Genomic DNA, 20,757 nt, shown 5'->3' with positions numbered 1-20,757 from the left:
TCATAGAAGGACTAATGACCAAAATTTTAAAAATTAGCAAGCAATATACTTGTATTTAGTGGCAAAATACAATTTGTATAGAGTGGTAAAAGTTGTTCAAGGCTGGAAGAACATGAGCAACAGAAACAGAAGTAGATCATGCTAGCCCTCCATTCTGCTCTGCCATTGATTAAGATTACAATCTATTCCTCTTTCACTTCTGAGTTCCATTTTCCTTGCTGTCCAAAATTCTGCTGAAATCAGTCTTGAGTATATCCCACCATTATTTTTCTGATTACCTAAAACCTGGAAACTGGAGGCCTATCCCACCATATTATTGTTGGAGCAAAGTACCATGGCTTGTATGTACGAATTGTTATATGACAGATGTTGCTAGAAAATTTAAAAAACTTATAGTCCTTTGAGTAAAAATATTTCTTCTTGTCCATCCTTTTCTTGTGCTTATGCTCTTTATTTCTAGAAAACTGACTCTCAGCATCTACTTTCTCAGAATCAATGAATTAATCTATTTTCTCTAAATTCTAGTAAGCATAGAATATTCTTAATCACTCTTTAAACAACAATCTCAATCAAATAACCAATCTAGTTATCTTAAATAAGAATTGGTTTTAACCTTGAGGCTACAGAGTATGTATACCACCTGAAGAAAGCCATAAGCCACACATATTTTGTTCCCTAATACAGCATCCAGGTTGATGCATTAATATATTAATGAGGAAATGTGACATTTTTTAGATCTGCCAAATAAATACTATGGTAACCTGAGCTGGTTAGCATCCTACAGTGAGGAGCTCACCCCCCAACTCCTCAAAGCTGTACAACTATCGGGAGAATGATAGACTTCTCTGGATGAGGACAGATAGCTTCAACAACTTTGCTGAAGCCCTTTATCATCTAAGAGCTTGACTGGTACCCCATACACCACCTAAAACTCATCTGCTCTAACATGGTGTTAGAACACCTACAAAACATTCTGATGATTCACCAACAGCATTTGGCACCTGCCACCTCGAAGCACAAGGTTTAAAATGTATGGGGATTCGAGCATTCTCAAACTTCCTTCTACATTTGCAGATCTTTCTGATGTTGAAATGTATCATACTTTATCATTGCTATGTTACAATCCTGGAACTCCCTGCCCAACAACAGTGATGCCTTCACTCCGAGGGCTACAGCAGTTCAATGAAATGGTTCACTAATACTTGCTTGAGAAATTAGAGATGGATATTCAGTGGCATGGCTAACAATTCCCAAATACTTGTAATAAATTTTAGAGAATTTCAAGAATATATTGATTGATTGAACATATGGACTAATGATTACATAAAAACTCCTTAGATTTAGGAAAGATACAGAAAGCATACCTGGCAATTAGCAATACCTTGTAAAGCTGAAAAATCAAAGAGCATTGTCCAAAATGAAGTAAAAAAAAGAATTCTAGGGTCAGATAACTACACAGTTCATCATTTGACTCTCTGTTTAACAGATACAACCCCCTCTTATTTGTTACATCTGTTTGGTTTATGAAAACTTTGCTCTTGCAGAATTCACAAATCAAGATATGAAGCAAAATTCACTCTCATGGAATATAGAATTTATGAGGGGAAAATAAACATAAGATTATTTTCAATTCAACTCAGATTTTGGCACATACATCAAGAAAGCTGTTCCACTATTAGAGGAATGATAGTTTGCATTTTGGAAAATCATGATATTGACTGTTTGCAAGGAATGCAGCCACCCCACGCTCCCCAGAGTTATTAAATTGGAAGCTATTGAGGGATGTGTTGCACTCTGTGCTGTTCCACATTGCCGGGTACATAAATTGGCATTAACATGCTTACAGGGAGATGGTGCCAAGGTTCAAGCCTTAGACAAGAACAATGTCATTGTATGTATTGGCTTCCACTATGTAATGCTAGGCTCTAAGCCTCCTTGAGATGATTCCTGGGAATTTGGCCAATGATGGCTCAGGATGATGCTAAACATCTGGAGCCCATGTCTTGGGAGCAGGGAAAGGACCTGTGTAAATGGTGGCATGTGCGTACCACCTCACAAATCAGACACTTCCTTACCCATCACCATCAACATCAGCAGCCTTGTGTGTGGAAGAGCCTGTGGGAAGGAAGAGCCTGCAGTTCCCACACTATTTGAAGGTTCAGTTAAGAACCTTATTTGTCACACGTGTATCGAAGCAGCGAAACATACAGTGAAATGTGTTATTTTTGTGTCAATGATCACACTGTCCAAGGATGTGCAGAGGGCATTCTGCAAGCGTTGTCACACTTCCGGTGCCAATATAGCATGCACATGACTTACTAACCCTAATCTGTATGTCTTTGGAATGTGGGAGGAAACCAGAGTCACAGGGTGAACATACAAATGCCTTCAAGGCTGCAGCAGGAATTGAACCCTGACTGATGATCGCTGGTGATGTAAATCATTGCGCTAACTGCCATGCTATCAAATCATTGGGATTAATACTGCTTTAGAACCTTCAAATTGATAGAAACAAGTCATACAATCAAGGGACTGTCTTAAAAGAACTTAGGAGGAGGAATTGACCTTATAATCACCAGGATGATGTACTATTTCATTTTTGATAACCTGGAAACTAGAGGCAATTCCACATAGTCATTTCTGGGTAGGAATGCATGGGCGTGTGGGTATGAATTGTAATATATTTTTTCCTGCAGTATCGCTAAAAGTATGATACTTGGTGATGGATGTGTTACCCAAAAATTATTTAACATGTTCATGTCTTGACTTCTGCTAGTTGTCTATCAAGGTGCAATAAGGTTATTTCTGCATATCTGAGTAGAGAATCATAAACATGAGAAAGTCTGTAGATGCTGGAAATCCAAAGCAATGCACACAAAAAGCTGGAAGAGCTCAGCAGGTCAGGCAGCATCTATGGCAATGAATAGATAGTCGATATTTTGGGCCAAGATCTTTCTATTCATTTCCATAGGTGCTGCCTGACCTGCTGAGTTCCTCCAGCATTTTCTGTGTGTTGATCTGAGCAGAGAGCACTGTTTGGTCAAACTGGTCTGATTGATATTATTATTCTGACTCTTGTCAAAATGCCATTTAAGAGATTTCTATTAACAAGTTAGTAATTCCATTGGGCAGGTGCAGGAATGAATGGATCACAATTATAAAAGCTTTGAGGTTTAAGGGTAAAAATAAAAGTGGTCAAGCCTCTACAAACACTTACCATGACACATTAAATTAAATACTGTTCATAGTTGATCATCTTCACAGGCTTTAGAGCAAATGTTCCTCTCATTAAATATCAATAAAGGATTTGTATGATATGCTTGTATTAAAGTGTTAAGTTTACACCTGCTTGGGACGTATCTTCTACTCTCATTGTTTACCAACCACAGGAAATTGTACATGTTGCAAAAGGTATAGAATCTCAGCCAGATTGCAGAAAACAGCCTGTTAGAGGACTGGTACACGGTCTCGACCTGAGACATCAACTGCCCCTTTGCCTCCACAGATGCTGCTTGATATAGCGTTCCTCCAGCTGTTTTTTTTTTGCTTCAGATTCAGCATCTCCAGTCTCCTGGTAAATTGCTACCTGATTACAGACTAAAATCAGATTTGATTTTTAAAAAATCAGTTGGGGTAGCTGTGAAAGGTTTGTGTTTCTATTATATTTATAGAGCATGTTTGCCAACAGCATTGTTTCCTCATTTCTGATATTGCCGGCGCCAGAGGTGCAACATCGCATAAATGATGCAAGTAGGTGACGTGATCTAGTTACTCATCCTTCTATTTTTTAACCCTGATTCTTTCATGAGATGTGGGAATTGCTGACCAGTCCAGCATTTATTGCTCAACTCAAACTGTCCTTTAACTGAGTGGCTTGCTCCTTCATTTCCGAGGGCATTTAGGAAGCAAATGAGGTGGTCTGGGGTCTGGTTAAAGCCTAACTAAGTAGGGATAGCTTCTATTTTAATGCATTTTAATTCAAATATCAGCTTTTATTGTGTATTTTAATTTAGAAAGCTTGACTTGTGAAAATGCATCTCATACATTATTTAATGGAGGATTCTCAGGTGCAAAGGTATCGTTGGTGTCTCAGCAATACTAATACCACAGTTTGGGATTGATTTACAAAGATACAGAATTTTAAAACTTTTTAAATGTTTAAACTTGTAAGTTCAAGCCAGCAATCATAGACTTCAGTATTATATTAAAGAAAATCATAGTGGCCTCCAATCAATGAGGAAACCATATGGTTTTCTTTACTCCAGCAGATAATCTAAAATAACCTCCAATGAAACTGTATTTCTAGGAGAATGAAGCAAAAGGTCCATTTATCTTGGGGTTTAACACAGTTTTTAGCCAATCATTGTCACCTAGTTACAAATACACGAACTCTGCAATTACAGTGAAAAAGCTGCCCAGGTTTCTAAGCACTTACTTCATTAAAGGTAAGAGAGGCTGCATCCCTTTAAGCAGTAACCAATTCTTTATCTGCTACTGTAAGCTTTTAGTAGAAGAGAATGCTGTAAATAATTTAGCCACTATTTGCCAAGATGCAAGTACGCTGATAAGAGCAAATGGGCTGCATCAAGAAACCACTTAATCCAGGGGAGGGAAAGAATTTGGTACTTGCTAATTGCTTTTGACTGACGTAGAACACACCCCAAATATTGTAGTAGCGTCTTGCTGACCCTATAAATGTGCATTCCCAGTTTTAAACCAAGCAGTTGCTCTAGAAATTTGGTGAGTTTTTCCTCCTTACTTTTAATAAAGCTGTATTTAAAATGACAGAGTGGATTATGCAGAGAGTGTATTTTCTTGAATGATTGCATACGTACTGGTTTTTATGCCATTTTCCTTTACCTGATGTTATAAAGCATTTATGAAGAGTACAGACTTTGTAATTAGAATCACTAAATTTTCTGTAAAAGTTTGAATACCTCTGACTAAAAGCAGCTGCTGGAAAATGTATTGGTGCATAATAATTGCTTAACTTTAATATCTTACATTTTAGTTAGTGTTGTAATAGAAACATCACTTCAAACTAGAAGAATAAACCTCTCCTTTTAACATAATGTTGACAATTATGTCTGGCCATCTGGGGTGTGTTGCTTCTCTTTAAGGACTGTATTAATTAGAAACAAGAATTTAAATTAACCTGGCTGAAAACTACTTCTCAGTAGGTTTCTCAAATTACTTTGCTATTTACATGTTACAGAACATTTTGCCATTCTTTGCTGCTTACTTATTTACCTGCAACAGCAAGCAAAAATGAGAAAACAAGACCAATTCATTTTTATGTGCAGGCTTGACAACAATCTCAAATGCTCTTGGTTATAAATAGTTACCAGTTATTTTCAATATAGTACAAATTAAAACAAATTCAAATCTTCAGGCTGTTTGTGGTTCAGGTATCCTGAGGTCTGTAATGTAAGTGGTCTTTGTCAGAATTCGACATGGAGTCTATTTATGAGACCAAGGTATTGGTGATTATCAATTCTCTGCTGTTTTTACACTAGTGCATTTCTCGATCAGATGGAATCAACCTGTTTAAGATGGTTGAGTGCAGTTTTAAATTCAACCCTAATTTTTTTGTCTGGAGATGAGGCTTGCTTCTATTAAATCTGGCCAACATAAATTTGAATGCATAGTATTCATAGTATGATTTGCCAAGAATAAGTCTGCTGAAAAGCTTTTAAGAAAACTGAGGCAGTAGCACAAAAAATCGTTAAATCATATTTGCTTCAGTTTTTGATAGTTGAAAACATAACTGTTAAGTATTATATACATTTGAAAATAATAGTTATGGTACTTCAAACTATAACTTTTCTGTGTTTCTGACTCTGAAGACTTTGAGTTCAATGTTTTTGTATCAAATTTTAGTTTTCCCTTGTCCATGTGTTATTTTCTCTGCCTGCCTTCACTCTTGCAGACCTCTGATTTGCTCCTTTTTTGGTGGTGTTGTTACTCATATGGACCAGATTTAGCCAGTTCTATTTGTACATGATTCCAAGAAACATTACTAACTTTTTGTGTAGGAAATGTCTTCAACTTCTAAGGGAGGGGTGTGAGCTCCAAGAGACCCGTAAATCTGACTTAGAAATTGTGCCGCTAAATTAATCATGTTTTAGTGTGATTTTTTTCTCCCCTTTTAAGGAAGTCACTTTAATTTATTTCTAATTGCTTTAATTAGTTCATTTTCTTTTCTGCATGCATTGATGTTTTACTAAGGGGTCTTCATGAAGCCTTATGCTTTTAATGGTGCAGTGGTTCTTCAGAACTGTGATTCAGTTTGAAATGCTATTTAGATGTATCTCAGCATCAAGATGAATTTTCATTCCTGGGTTTTTGTAAACTGGAACTAATTAACATTGCATAGTCCAGCAAAGGTTATGCCTGAAATTAATTTTTCACAATTACTTCACTCTGGCTATATACAACTCTATTCCAACTTGCTAGCTTCAGTTAGAAATGACATCGAAATTCTTCACAAATGTGTTTTGCAGAACACTGATTTTTTTTTGATTGCTTTGAAGTTTACTTTAAATTAATCAGAATTATTTTACTTTATTAAAATATATAATGAGAGGATCTATTTGCCTTGAATTGTTACCCTGCTTTTTCAATTTGTTGAGATAGTTTCACATTTTTTGGAAAATTTGTACTTGAAAGATGTTTTAAGACCATAAGACCATAAATTATGGAAAGATGTTTTAGTAGAGATTTGAATAGAGCTGGCAGCATAAACAATGTATATCAACTCTGAGTGTAAAAACTTCTGGTTGAGGGCAGAGTTGCATAGATGGGATCCCAGTGACCATGGTGAAGTAGTGAGGTAAAAAAACAGTTGTACTTTCTGCTTCTTACAATTAGTCTAGTGATTCCTGCTGAAATGAAACAATTGTTAAGAATGAGGTTTTCTCAAATGATTCCTGTGTTAATATAGCTTGTCAAACTTGGTGTCAATAATTATGATGAATGATTGTTTGACAATGTATTCTGAAGAGGATTTTTGAATTTGTAACTCACAAGAAGTTGGTATATTTAGTGAGAAATAGATATTTAGGATTGAGAGGTTGTGAAGAATATAGCAGTGCTCCCCAACCACTGGGCTGCCGACTGGTACCAGGCCGCAAAGCATCTGCTACTGGGCCACGAAGAAACGATATGATTTGGCAAAATGAAACGATATGAGTCAGCTACACCTTTCCTCATTCCCTGTCACGCACTGTTGAACTTGAACATAGGGTTGCCAGCTCTCCCGTATTAGCCGGGGCATCCTGTATATCGGGCTAAATTGGTTTGTCCCATATGGGACCGCCCTTGTCCCATATTTCCGCCGCTAAGGTAGAGCGTTCCTATGAAACCGTTCCTAATCCAAAATGGCGTAAAGCGCAGAAACAATTACCATTAATTTATATGGGAAAAATTTTTGAGCGTTCCCAGACCCAAAAAATAACCTACCAAATCATACCAATAAAACGCATAAATCTAAAATAACATTAACATATAGTAAAAGCAGGAATGATATGATAAATACACAGCCTATATAAAGTAGAAATAATGTATGTACAGTGTAGTTTCACTTAACGGAATCGGGAAGATTAAGCCAAAACTGATTTGTAGAAAAAAAATCGGCACGTCACGCATGCGCACACAGGTGCCCGTGCAAGGCTTCGTGGTCATGGTAGTCTTTCTCGGGGTAAACACAAGTGTCCCGTATTTGACTGCTACTTTTGTCCCGTATTTGGGAGTGAAAAAGTTGGCAAATCTACTTGAACATCACCCCCCCCACCCCAGTTGGCCAGTCCGCAAGAATATTGTCAATATTAAACCATCCGCAGTGCAAAAAAGGTTGGGGACCACTGGAATATAGGATTTATGGCAAAATAGCAGCCTCAGATAATGAGATAGTTTTGTTATATTCTTTCCCAACTAAAATGTTGCACAAATAAGCTTTAGCAAATGTTCATTTCAAGTTCAAGTTGAATACTAACCATTTTTGTTGCATTTTGTAACTACAAGTACTGGTCATGTCAGTTGTGGAGAAACAGCTTTTAGCATTTTAAACCAATAGTGGTAGCTAATCACATATTTTTAAAAAGAAAACTTCAGTGATTAATATTTAAAGTTAGAACCATTGTAAGTGGTGATGTTGTAAGGAGTGAATATTGTTTTTGGCTTTTTAAAAAGACAATGAGTCTAAAAAGATGAAGTGACTATTGTTTAACTAAAAGCTGTGCACGAGTAAATATTCTTCCCCTTTTGTACAATACAATTTTGTATCTTTTTTACACTGAGATCAGCAAGTCCAGATTTCATTAGGGCTTTTACTTTAAGTAAATTTGCTTTGAAGCTTGCATCAATCACGTATGAGCAGTGTGATGTGAACCAGTGGCCCCAGTGTGCTATTAAAAACATAATCTTTTCTAGAGTTATAATGTTTTTGAAACCGTGCTGCATTTATCATTGATGCTTCTTGATTAAAAATTAACTAGGCACAGCTAAGGAAAATTGTATTTCAAAATGCATTTCTTTTCTGCTAAACTAAGTAGGAAGTTTATCATTAGCAAAGAAAAATGTTGGTCAGCATCTTTGATTCCATTTCTAAAATAATTGGAAATTATGCCAAATTTAACTATAAAATATAATTCCTGTCTGGTTAATTATTTTTATGAGTGAAATAATGTACCTTTTAAAATAATATATTTAGTCCAAGTAATGTTGCCAAAGATTAAGAAGAATCTTAATTGTCAATGATTCTGCTCTCTTGTACCATAGTTTAGTTGATAAATTGATAATTTTTCCTCCTTGGAAAGATCTATGAGTTGCTATTTCATTGCTCCAGAAAAGCCTACCTTGTTTTTGCATCCACTTGTCCTGCAGATCAGCAAATCCATAGTCACCAGGTGCTTGTATCCCTTTCACTCTGGAATACTATTCAAAAGGCATTGTTGCTCAGGAGCTACACTGGTAGTGAACTATGCAGGAAAAGGCAGATATTCAGGTTTTGGTCTATGGTTGTTGGTTCTGGTCTCTGGTTGCTATGGAGATTGCTCTTGGTTTGCTGTCAGGTACTTCCACATCACCAAGTTCCAAACTAGTAAAACTGTTCCTGTTCAGTCAGATACTCTGCTATTGTTCACTGTATAAGTAGTACTGGTCTTGGGAGTAAGCTGTCCATGGAACGATGCCCAAAATCAAATGTAAAGAGGACGAAAGGGGTTAGGGGATTAAAAAAATCCCACAAAAATTGTAATGTTGTATTTTTAATTTGCTGATAGTGGAAGCAAGTACAAGAATTCCTTCAACTTAACAGAAAATAGGTGCCTGAACTTCAAACAGTATATGAAGTGTGAATTAAAAAAAAAATAAACTTAACTTTTGCATAAAATACATTTGACAAGAAATATGATGTTGTGCCGTTTTAGTATTTTGCCATTTTGTGAAAGATTCCTTACTTTTTTCCTCACTAAATGTAGTCAAAATAAGAGTGAAATTTGTAGAAGTGGCTGAATATTTCCCCAACAGAATTAAAATGTAAACTTGTGAAGATTGTCGTAATCCACTTCCCTGCACCAACAGATCTGGCTATATGTCTAATCTACCTAGGAAAGTTCACAAGAACCTATGTTGAAAATATAGGAACGTTTCACAAGAATCTGTAATATTACATTTTTCAGATGACTTCAGATGAGAGTTTGCTTCAGTGACTGGAAATTCCATTTCTATGAGGAACTGCAAGTTTTGGTATAACTTGCTAACATGGTATCAATCCCACTTTCTTCTTGGGAAAACATCAAATACTGTATCACGCTGTGAGTTATTTAGTGACTTAGTTACAAATAAACTAGCTTACCGTTTTAGATTCTGCACTGATACTTTCCCCAGTAGCTGCTTTTATTTACTGAGAGATTTGTAAATATGCTTCTTAAATGCATATGTTATAATTACAAAATTCATAAATTTATTATTTTCTTTCCTCCATTACCCTGAAAGAAACTTTGATAACAATGTGAGATTGCTTGTTTGTTGGCATTCGGAACAACATAGCTCATGAACACACTGATGGTACTATTTTTAGACAGTCCAGCCTAAAGTATTTATCTTGTCCACCTCGTAACATGTTCACCACGCCTAGCTCTAGCATTAGTGAGGGTAAGGCCCTAGCAAATATAAATCTAGTCGTCTCATGCAAAAATGTACAACCTGAAAATCTGCAGATTCCCAAGATAGTTGAGAAAATGTTGTCCATGTCATACACCGAAAACTTGAAGGAGCGAATAACTCGATACCATTCAGATCAGGGTCTGAATCTGGTACGGCAGAGTGATACAATTGAGATGCAGAAGCTTCGAGAAGTCAGAGCCTTAGCCCAGACAAAGAAGATGGAGGAATTTCTCTTAATGCATTGTCTGTCACTGGAGAACTGTACAGCCTATCAGACAGGGATGAAGTATAGGTAAGAGTAATTATTTTCCTTTTAATATGATTTGTTGTTGACAACTGAAACACGTCAAATGATTCGTGCCTATAACCTGCATGCTGGAATGTTTCTTTACACATAAAAAATTATTTAAGGTAGGCTTGTCGCATAAGCTTAATGGAAGCTACATTACAAATGAAAACTTTGAAGAGATTCATGAGGCAAGCGTATGATACTAATAGAGAAAGAGATGGCTGAAAGATGTAACAAGAACATTGGTTTGGGATGGTTGTTGACATCTCAAATAACAACTTGGATTTGGTTGGTCTGTTGCCATTTTCTGTTCTGAAAATTATTGTAGAAATTGAGGAAACTTGCTTTAACTTCTATTTCTAAATTTTACTGAAAAACCTATTGCCTAATTCCTGTAGCAAGGAGACCACCTACCAGAGTACATGTATTCTTTATAGAGTGTGGCTACACAAGTGACCATTCAGTTCCTGGAGCCCACTCTACTGTTCAATCAACCATGGGTGAAATCTATCTTAACTTCAGCTGAATAATTTGGCATTACAATTCTTGATAACCCTGCCTACCACAAATTTCAGTTTATAAATATTCAGTTGAACTGAAGCCTCAACAAGGATGGAGTTCCAAATTTCCGGTTTCCTTTGCATGAAGAAGTGTATCTGGCATTACTCTTGTATAGTTAGCACAAAAATGAATATAATGCCCTTTTTTATTTATTCCACTAAATACTTTGATATTCCCAATAGATTAATATCTTGTCTTCTCTATTCAAGGAATACAGCTCTTGCCTATTCAGGCTAATCTCAAAAATTAGCTCTGGTAATTTTCATTGTAGGTTTCTTAAAATTACTACAGGTAGATGTAGGTGCAACTTGCAGTTTTTTCATTTCTCTCCTATAACTGCCAAAGATTAAGTCTCTGCGCAGCAAGATGTGTGTGTCCCATGCTTTGAAACTTCTATGAAATATGGCTGTAATTTCATACAGTTAACATTTTCAATTGACAGGAAGGTGTTTTAAGAAACAGAAAGGGGAATGCTGTTATCAAACAAAAATTCAACAGGGAATAAATTAGTATAAATTGCTGTCTGAAATGAGAAGTCAATCAAGTAACACTTATTCAAAATTTGATTGGTGTAGCTTAATGTTTTGCGTGTTATAAATGGGATCTGATTGTGGGTTGCAAGTCCATGATATCATTCCGGGATTTCTGGACACCTTACATTCTAACTCACAAAGACCCTGTATACATGCATTAGCACACAATAGAAACCTAGCTACCACTTCTGTAATTTTAATTTGCTTGTTCATGGGCTATGAATGTTTGCTGGCTGCCTATTGGATGAAGGTATTCATAGCCTTGAAGTCTGTCTGTGTATGTGTCTATGTATGTATCTATCTATCTATTGATACAGCACAGTAACAGGTCCTTATTCACTCCAATGAGCCCACGCTGCCTAATTACACCAGGTGACAAATTAACCTACCAGCCTGGAAGGAAAACGTGGTCACATGGAGAATCTACAAACTCCTTACAGACAGCAGCCAAATTGAATCCGGGTTACTGGCGCTGCAATAGTGTTACACTAACCGTGTCACCCTACCTGATTCTCACTGGATAAGTAACTGTTCCAACAATCTTGTTGGCCGCCAGACAGCCACTGATGATCTTTTTTTTGCACCATTCACTTTCAACCTCCAAATTTCCTCAGCAGTTTCAGCTTTTCCCTCTCACGTCTCACTCTGGCCCTGGATTTATCTTAATTTTAAGAAAATGATGAAGCTTGGAAAGGAAAAGAATCATTCGGAAAGCAATTGAAAGTTAGCGGAATTTTGAAGCACTCTCAACTAACAGCAAAATTCAATCAGACCCAGAGTGAAAACTGGAAGAAAAGTTATAATTGACATTTTGCTATCATTTTACCATATGTAATTTACTAATGGATCATGTGAAGTGATTACAGACTATAACTGGCAAATTGATCTGTTAAATCGTTTCTGATATTGACCGTAATGACCTAGATTGGACTTTTTCTTTTGCCTTGTTTTCTGTCAGTGAAAGACTTTTGGAAAATTACTATGTCAATCATATTATTATTTGTGTACAGAGTTGGGTATTGTTGACACATCTGGCATTTATTTCCCCTCCTAAGTGCTTTTTTTTAAAGAAGGTAATGCAGAATCGCCCTATTGAAACCACAGCAGTCCTTCTGATGAGTGTACTGTTGGGTAAGCAGTCCCAGGTTTCACATTCGCTGGTGACAAGGGAAACATAAGCACAGGAGATTCTACAGATGCTGGAAGTCCAGAGCAACACACAAAAAATGCTGCAGGAACTCAGCAAGTCAGGCAGTATCAATGGAGAGGGATAAATAGTCAACTTTTATGTCCTCAATCCAAACCGTTAACTGTTTGGTCCCCTCCATATTTGCTGCCTGACCTGATTTCCTCCAGCATTGTGTGTATATTGATAAGGGAAACATATTGTTTCTGAAGTCAGGAAGTTAGGTGACTTGATGGGGAACCTGCTGGTGTTGACAATCCATGTATCTGCTGCCTTTACTGCACCTGCTAGTAGAAGTTGTTCAAGACTGTCAATGGAGGGTTACTTTTTAAGATGGCATATGCTGCTATCAGTGATGTAGGGAGTACTTTTAAGTTGGAATTACTAAGCAAGCCAGTTACCTTGTTCTGGGTGATGTGGAGTTTCTGGAATGCTTTTGGAATTAAACTCATAAAGGCAAGTTGGTCACACTCCCATGACTTCTGCTTTGCATATGATGAAAAGCTGTAGGGGAGCCATGTGAAAGATCACTTGTTGCAGTTGGAACATGGCAGTTTATGTGTTGCTGGTCCAGTTATATTTGTGGACAGTGGTGATGTCTCTGTTACCAGGCTGCATCTCTCTAAGTCTAAATCTTAGAAAAAAACTGATGATGCTGGAAATCTGAAATAAAGACATAATTGTGGAAACGTTTACTTGGCAACATCTATGAGAAGATAAACAGTCAATATTTCAGTTTGAAGACCTTTTGTCAGAATCCAATGAAGGAAGAAGGTTCTGCCAAAGTCAATAGAGAAGGAGGTAGTAAATAGGGAAAGTGAAAATCAATAAGATGAAAGTACATGAAAAGCTGTCTGTGCTCAAAATAAAATAAAGTACTGGTGGAAGTCAGCTGGTCAGTTAGCAAATGCGGGGGCAGAGGGATACTTGATGTAGTGTCTTGACTAGAATGTCATCTATGCCTCTGTCTTCACAGATGCCATCTGACCTACTATGTTGCTCAAGCAATTTGAGTTTTTGCTCCCGATTCTAGTGTCTGTAGTCTCATGTGCCTCCTCTGCTCAAAGTAAGCATGTTACTTAGTCTGATTGCAACCTAGGTGTCTGAGGAAAATGGGGATATGCCATAAATTTCCAGTGTTTTCTTCATACAAAGAAAGTGCTAGAGGTCAAGCAACTGGCAAATGTAGCACTCTGTTAAAAAAGAAGCACAAGGAAATGATAAGATATGATGGGATACTCAGCATAACCTTAGATATGGAAAGCTTACAGAAATATTAATGAGGAGAAGCATAAATTGGCACCTTGAGGAAGTTTAAGTTGATAAAGGAAAACCGACATAGAATTGATAAAAAAATAAATCATATTTCATTAACCAGATTGGAAAAAATAGAAGGGAATGAGGTAAGTATTGTCTACATGACTATTCTAAAGGAATTTGATAAATTTCCATGCTAAGAGCTGGTTAGCAAGATTGAGGCACGTGGAATTAAAAGATAGCAGCATTGAAGAATTTGGTTTGAAGGCAGAAAGTAGAGAGTATTTGTTTTTCAAAGTGGAAAATAGTATACATGTTCCCTAGGGATATAGTGTGAATAAGAAATTTATACTGAGAAAGGTAAAAATTTCTTTGGGCCAGCTGGTGGCGCAGCGAGATCAGCGCCGGACTCCAAGTTCGAATCCAGTCAGGCCGCTCCCGGGCACGCTTTCCATCCGTGCCAGGTTGAGTGTTGAGCTCGCAACTCGGCCTCATAAAAAAAAAACTGCACTGTGAGAAGAATGTGGGGGACCACTCACAGAATCTTTCCTCCAAGCCAACCACTTGGAAAAAAAAATGGTCGCCGAGGCTCTGGCAGAGTATGGCACACACAAAAAAATTCTTAAATTGCAGATGTTACATTGCTTGGAAGTGTTCTAAATGGAGAGGAGCAGAGAAGATGCAGAGAAACCAATTAAATGGGCAGACTTTTGGCAGATGGAATTTAATATTGAGAAATTCTGTGATAGAATTTGGCAATAAACTGAGAGGTGATATGGACTAAGGCGCGTAAAGAAACTTTGGCACTATAAAATTGGCACTTTAATGTACATGTAATAAGTTTTCTAAAAGGGTAGGATCCCAGTATTTTCAACTAGATATATAGATTAGAAAAGCAGCAAAGTTATTTTAAACTATATAAAACACAGATTAATCTCCAGCTGGAGTCCATTTCTGGAAATAACTTTATGAATGATGTGAAAGACATGATAAGTAGGAGATAAATAGGAGACCTGAAGCCTGTCAGCCCATGAGGTTGATATCATCTTGGCATCAGATCCATCCCTTACCTGTTGCTATAACCCTATGTGTCACCAAAGTCCAGACAATTATCTAACCCTTACATGCAGCTCAATATCTCAGCCGCCACAGAATTTTAGTGTTAAGAAGTTCGGTAATTCATTACCATATAAAAGAAGAAATTCCACTTCATCTCTGTCTAAATGGATAACCACATTTTCTGAAACTATTCCTTGGTCCTGGAGAGGCTGAAAAAATATATTTATCAGAGTGGTACCAGAGGGGAGGGATTTCAGTTGTAAGGTTACAGTATAGAAGCTAGAGCAAAGAAGGTTAAAATGAAATTTTATAGAGATATATAAGATCGTGATGAGTTCAGCAGAAGGAAATTATTTCCTGAAGCATATAATCAGAGGACATAGAATTAAGATTTAAATAACATGAGGGGGGATGTAAGGAAAATATTTTGAATACAGGGCTAATTATGATCTAGACTCCTTTGGCATTTTGAAGTGTTTGAAATAAAATCAGAAAGAACACGGTTAAACATTTGAATGAGAATAATTTATAAGGTTGGAGAAAAACACTGACAAGATTGACTGCTGGGAGTTGGCATAGTCTCAGCGGGCTGAATAGTCTCCTGTAACTATTATTCCTTGCAGTTCTGAAACCAGATTCTATGGTCACCACCCTGAGAGATGAACTTGTGGGATCCATTAGAGTGACAGATTCCAAGTCATTAAATATATTCAAGAAATAGGTAGATTGTTTTTTAACACTGAAGCAATCGAGGAACTTGGGTGTTAGGGAGTATTCTGGAGTTATTCAATGAAGCAGATATTAATTTGAACAAGGCTTCAGTTCTTACTGTAAATGTAAATAAGTTCGGGAAGCTTGCAATTAGCCTTCAGTTTTTTGTAAATTCCAAACAGTAAATAGAAGTTCATAGGACAGGCTGTTCCACGGACCAAAGAGATTGCATATGCAAGAGCCAAACATTAAGACAATAGGACTGTTAATTGGTTTGCATCTAACCAGGTAACACGGCTAAATTATTTGCACCATTGTGACTTGATTTCAAGCTGGTAGACAATAGACAATAGGTGAAGGAGTAGGCCATTCAGCCCTTCGAGCCAGCACCATCATTCACTGTGATCATGGCTGATCATCCACAATCAGTACCCTTTTCCTGCCTTCTCCCCATATCCCTTCACTCTGCTATCCTTAAGAGCTCTATCTAACTCTTTTTTGAAAGAATCCAGAGAATTGGCCTCCACTGCCTTCTGAGGCAGAGCATTCCGCAGATCCACAACTCTCTGTGTGAAAAAGTTTTTCCTCAACTCCGTTCTAAATTGTCTACCCCTTATTCTTAAACTGTGGCCTTTGGTTCTGGACTCCCCCAACTTTAGGAACAAGTTTCCTGCCTCTAGCGTGTCCAATCCCTTAATAATCTTACATGTTTCAATCAGATCCCCTCTCCTCCTTCTAAATTCCAGTGTATACAACCCCAGTCGCTCCAATCTTTCAACATATGACAGTCCCTCCATCCTGGGAATTAACCTCGTGAACCTACACTTCACTCCCTCAATAGCTAGAATGTCCTTCCTCAAATATGGAGACCAAAACTGTACACAATATTCTAGGTGTGGTCTCACCAGGGCCCTGTACAACTGCAGAAGGACCTCTTTGCTCCTATACTCAATTCCCCTTGTTATGAAGGCCAGCATGTTATTAGGTTTCTTCACTGCCTGCTGTACCTGCTTGCTTACTTTCAGTGACTGATGAACAAGGACACCTAGATCTCGTTGTACTTCCCCTTTTCCTAACTTGACTCCATTTAGATAGTAATCTGCCTTCCTGTTCTTGCTACCAAAGTGGATAACCTCACATTTATCCACATTAAACTGCATCTGCCCACCTCACCCAACCTGTCCAAGTCACCCTGCATTCTCATAACATCCTCCTCACATTTCACACTGCCACCCAGCTTTGTGTCATCTGCAAATTTATAATGTTACTTTTAATCCCTTCATCTAAATCATTAATACTGTATATATCGTAAATAGCTGTGGTCCCAGCACCGAGCCTTGCGGTACCCCACTAGTCACTGCCTGCCATTCTGAAAAGGACCCATTAATCCCTATTCTTTGTTTCCTGTCTGCCAACCAATTTTCTATCCATGTCAGTACCCTACCCCCAATACCACTTGCTCTAATTTTGCACACTAACCTCCTATGTGGGATCTTATCAAAGGCTTTCTGAAAGTCCAGATACACTACATTCACTGGCTTTCCCATGTCCATTTTCATAGTTACATTCTCAAAAAATTCCAGAAGATTAGTCAAGCATGATTTCCCCTTCGTAAATCCCTGCTGACACGGACCTATCCTGCCACTGCTATCCAAATATGCCGCTATTACATCTTTTATAATTGATTCCAGCATCTTCCCCACCACTGATGTCAGACTAACTGGTCTATAATTGCCTGATTTCTCTCTCCCTCCTTTCTTAAAAAGTGGGATAACATTAGTCAATCTGCAGGAACTGATCCTGAATGTATAGAACATTGGAAAATGATTACCAATGCGTCCACGATTTCTAGAGCCACCTCCTTAAATACCCTGGGGTGCAGACCATCAGGCCCTGGGGATTTATCAAACTTCAGTCCCATCAGTTTACTCAACACCATTTTGTGCCTGATGCGAATTTCCTTCAGTTCCTCTGTTACCCTAGGTCCTCCGGCCACTATTACATCTGGGAGATTGTTTGTGTCTTCCCTAGTGAAGACAGATCCAAAGTACCTGTTCAGCTCATCTGCCATTTCATTGTTCCCCATTATAATTTCACCCGTTTCTGTCTTCAAGGGCCCAACTTTGGTCTTAACTAATTTTTTCCTCTTCACATACCTAAAGAAACTTTTACTATCCTCCTTTATATTTTTGGCTAGCTTACCTTCGTACCTCATCTTTTCCCCCCGTATTGCCTTTTTAGTTATCTTCTGTTGCTCCTTAAAAGTCTCCCAATCCTCTGGCTTCCCACTCATCCTTGCTATGTTATACTTCCTCTCTTTTATTTTTATACTGTCCTTGACTTCCCTTGTCATCCACAGTCGCCCCTTACTCCCCTTAGAACCTTTCTTCCTCTTTGGAATGAACTGATCCTGCATCTTCTGTATTATTCCCAGAAATACCTGCCATCGTTGTTCCACTGTCATCCCTGCTAAGGTATCTTTCCAGTCAACTTTTGCCAGCTCCTCCCTCATGTGTCCATATTCCCCTTTGTTCAACTGTAATACTGACATTTCCGTTCTTCCCTTCTCCCTCTCAAATTGTAGATTAGAACTTATCATATTATGGTCACTACCTCCTAATGGCTCCTTTACTTCGAGTTCCCTTATCAAATCTGGCTCATTACACAACACTAAATCCAGAATTGCCTTCTCCCTGTTAGGCTCTAATACAAGCTGCTCTAAGAATCCATCTCTGAGGCATTCCACAAACTCCCTCTCTTGGGGTCCAGTACCAACCTGATTTTCCCAGTCTTCCTGCATGTTAAAATCCCCCATAACAACCGTAGAATTACCTTTTCAACATGCCAATTTTAACTCTTGATTTAACTTGCACCCTATATTCAGGCTACTGTTTGGGGGCCTGTAGATAACTCCCATCAGGGTCTTTTTACCCTTACAGTTTCTCAGTTCTATCCATACTGACTCTATATCTCCTGATTCTGTGTCCCCGCTCTCAAGTGACTGAATTTCATTTCTCACCAACAGAGCCACCCCTCCCCCTCTGCCAACCTGTCTGTCCTTTTGATAGGATGTGTCCCTGAATATTAATTTCCCAGCCCTGGTCCTCTTGCAGCCATGTCTCTGTTATTCCCACAATATCATACTTGCCAATTTCCAACTGAGCCTCAAGCTCGTCCACTTTATTTCTTATACTCCGTGCATTCATATATAATACTTTTAATCCTTTTAAAGTAATACTTTTACTCCCCTCACCTTTCACATCGATTCCTATTGCACTTGCCCATACTCTCCGATCCCTTCCTGATCTTTCTGCCCCTTTAATTCTGTTGTCTTTCTTAACTTTTCTTATTTTCTCATTCCCTTTAACTGCATCCTTATATTTCCAGTTCGTCCCCCCGCCCCACTACTTAGTTTAAACACACCCGTGTAGCAGTGGCAAACCTGCCTGCCAGAACGCTGGTCTCCCGTCTGTTAAGGTGCAACCCGTCCCTTCTGTACAATTCATCCTTACCCCAAAACAGATCCCAGTGGTCCAAGAATCTAAATCCCTGCTCCCCGCACCAGCTCCTCAGCCACACATTCAGATCCCCTATCTCCCTGTTCATGTCCTCTCCAGCACAAGGAACTGGAAGTAAACCTGAGATAAGCACCCTGGAGGTCCTGCTTTTCAGTCTTCTTCCGAGTTCTCTGAAGTCACGTTGCAAAAGTCTCTCGTCTTCTTCCCGACGTCATTTGTGCCGACATGCACCGCCACCTCCGGCTGATCACCTTCTCCCTTGAGGATGCCCTGCAATCGGTCCATGATGTCCTGGACCCTGGCACCAGGGAGGCAACACACCATCCTTAAATCTCGCCTGTTGCCGCAGAAACCCCAATCTGTACCTCTCACTATGGAGTCCCCTACTACCACGGCTCAGACGAGATGGATGTTGTTACTTAGCATATCAAACACGGTTACAATGTGGACTTATGATATTTGTGTACTCAGAGACACCCCTGACAACATAAACTCAGACCATAAGACAAAGAAGCAGAGTTAGGGCATTCGGCTCATTGAGTCTGCTTCACCATTCCATCATGGCTGAGTTATTATTCCTCTCAACCCCAATCTCTTGCCTTCTATCTGTAACCTTTGATGCCCCATTTAATCAAGGACCCGTCAACCTCCGACTTAAATATACCCAATGACTTGGTCTGCAAACACCCGTCTGTGGCAAAGAATTCTACAGACTCACCACCCTCTGGCTAAAGAAAAATTTCCTCATCTCTGTTCTAAATGGACGCCCCTTAGTTCTGAGGCTGTGCCCTCTGGTCCTAAACTCCCCTACTGTAGGAAACATCTTCTCCACATCCACTCTATCCAGGCCTTTCAATATTCAGTAGGTTTCAATGAAATCCCCTCTCATTTTTTTGAAACTGTAGCGAGCACAGGCCCAAAGCAATCAAATGCTCCTCATATGTTAACCCTTTCATTTCTGGGATAATTCTCATGAACTACCTCTGGACTCTTTCAAATGTCAGTATATCCTTTCTTAGATAGGAGATCCAAAACTGACCGATGCCTTATAAAACCTCAACATTACAACCTTGCTTTTGTATTATTGTATTTGAGTCCTCTCGAAAAGGAATCCTGCATGTGTTTTCCTATGTCCCTTTACACCCCTGATTTTTGAATTTTCCCCCCGTTTACAAAATAGTCCACGCCTTTATTCTTTCTGCCAAAGTGCATGACCATCTTGAGAAGGTTGAACAGGGAATGGACAAAACTGGATGGGTTAAGATCTGGGGCCTGGAGGAGCACACTGGCAGTGTTAGAAAAAACAGTCAACAATGAAGTGAGATTTGAAAAAAAAAGCAGCCTTTCTATGTCATGTATACTTGCAAGAGAGACGAAGTGTCATGAATCACAGAGTGGCCAAATAGTAGAGCTGCAGAAGGAAAGGGATGAATGCAGGGAAGAGTGAGACAGAGCTGGACAGATTGAAGGAACATT

At 38.5% G+C, this 20,757-nt stretch overlaps 1 protein-coding gene across 6 annotated transcripts in view; it reads left to right on the top strand.

Moving 5' to 3' along the window:
* Positions 1–20,757, top strand: part of kcnab2a (potassium voltage-gated channel subfamily A regulatory beta subunit 2a) — a 315,221-nt gene that overhangs the window by 156,116 nt on the left and 138,348 nt on the right. The window contains exon 1 of one of the 6 annotated variants that reach the window (XM_063032962.1): positions 10,204–10,459. The exons of the other annotated variants lie outside the window; for them this stretch is intronic. Coding sequence (XP_062889032.1) covers positions 10,242–10,459 — 218 coding nt within the window. The 5' untranslated portion in view covers positions 10,204–10,241. Of the gene's footprint in view, positions 1–10,203; positions 10,460–20,757 lie in introns of those variants that run through there. 6 annotated transcript variants of the gene reach the window in all.

The sequence above is a fragment of the Mobula hypostoma genome, chromosome 25 (genome assembly GCF_963921235.1).
Source record: "Mobula hypostoma chromosome 25, sMobHyp1.1, whole genome shotgun sequence".
Taxonomy (NCBI): Eukaryota; Metazoa; Chordata; class Chondrichthyes; order Myliobatiformes; family Myliobatidae; genus Mobula; species Mobula hypostoma.
Note: the sequence above shows the minus strand (reverse complement) of the source record. Positions and strands in the feature narration are given on the sequence as shown.